General features: G+C 54.5%; 1 protein-coding gene across 1 annotated transcript in view; it reads left to right on the plus strand.

Moving 5' to 3' along the window:
• LOC107104265 (rap guanine nucleotide exchange factor 1-like) overlaps positions 1-972 on the plus strand; it is a 25972-nt gene that overhangs the window by 22143 nt on the left and 2857 nt on the right. The window contains 4 exon segments of the mRNA XM_015404234.1: positions 206-240; positions 310-418; positions 491-566; positions 697-825. Coding sequence (XP_015259720.1) covers positions 206-240; positions 310-418; positions 491-566; positions 697-825 — 349 coding nt within the window.

Consider the following 972-nt stretch of genomic DNA (forward strand, 5'->3'; position numbering starts at 1 on the left):
CAAAGTCCAGAGGATTGATTTGAACTTTCATAGAATAACTCTGACCTGGATGACTGAGGATCTCCACCAGCCTTCTGCAGAGGTTATGCCGGCCGGTCGGGTCCAGACCCGGACAGGTTCTGCTAGACTTTCTGAGATGTTGCTGGTTTGGTTCTGTTTGGCTGTTGTTCTGACGATGCTCTCCATGTTCCTCTGCTGTCATCAGGACCCAGACACAGAAACCGAGGAGAAGGAGGACAGGTGAGACACACACCTGGAAGCGGAGCAGACTCTCCTCTGTGCAGATCCTGACCTGCTTCTGTCCTGCAGGGTTCTGGAGATCCAGCAGGGGGCGGAGCTCAGCCAGAGGAGCAGTGAGGAGGAGCTCCTACTGACCGAACCCGCTGAGATCCTCCGAAGGATCAGTCTGAAGTCTGAGGTTTGGCCCCGCCCTCTCACCTGTCAGGTTTGAACTCTGCTGACCTCTGACCTCTGACCTCTTCACCTTTAGGAGGAGGAGGGGCCAGAAGTGAAGGCTGCATCACCTGAGATCCTTTTGGTCCGAGCAACACAGTCCAGCAGCAGCGGTAGGTCCTTATAGCCCCAGCAGAACCAACCGTTGGGTCAGGTGCTCCGGTTCTGGTGATACCGGCTGGTTCCGTCCATCACCATGGAGACATTGGTGCAGCTGAGAACCTTCTGTTTGGGTTTCTACAGAACAGAACCAGTACCAGAAGGCCTTCCTCTGCACCTACAGGGGCTTCATCAGACCCAGTGATGTCATCAGCAAACTGCAGCACAGATATCCTTAACCTTCCAGGTCCAACGGGTCAGAACCGGGTTCTGGTTTTGTGTGCTCCTTAACCTTCCAGGTCCAACGGGTCAGAACCGGGTTCTGGTTTTGTGTGCTCCTTAACCTTCCAGGTCCAACGGGTCAGAACCAGGTTCTGGTTTTGTGTGCTCCTTAACCTTCCAGGTCCAACGGGTCAGAAC

Source organism: Cyprinodon variegatus, unplaced genomic scaffold, assembly GCF_000732505.1.
Source record: "Cyprinodon variegatus isolate N-32 unplaced genomic scaffold, C_variegatus-1.0 Scaffold1672, whole genome shotgun sequence".
Lineage (NCBI taxonomy): Eukaryota > Metazoa > Chordata > Actinopteri > Cyprinodontiformes > Cyprinodontidae > Cyprinodon > Cyprinodon variegatus.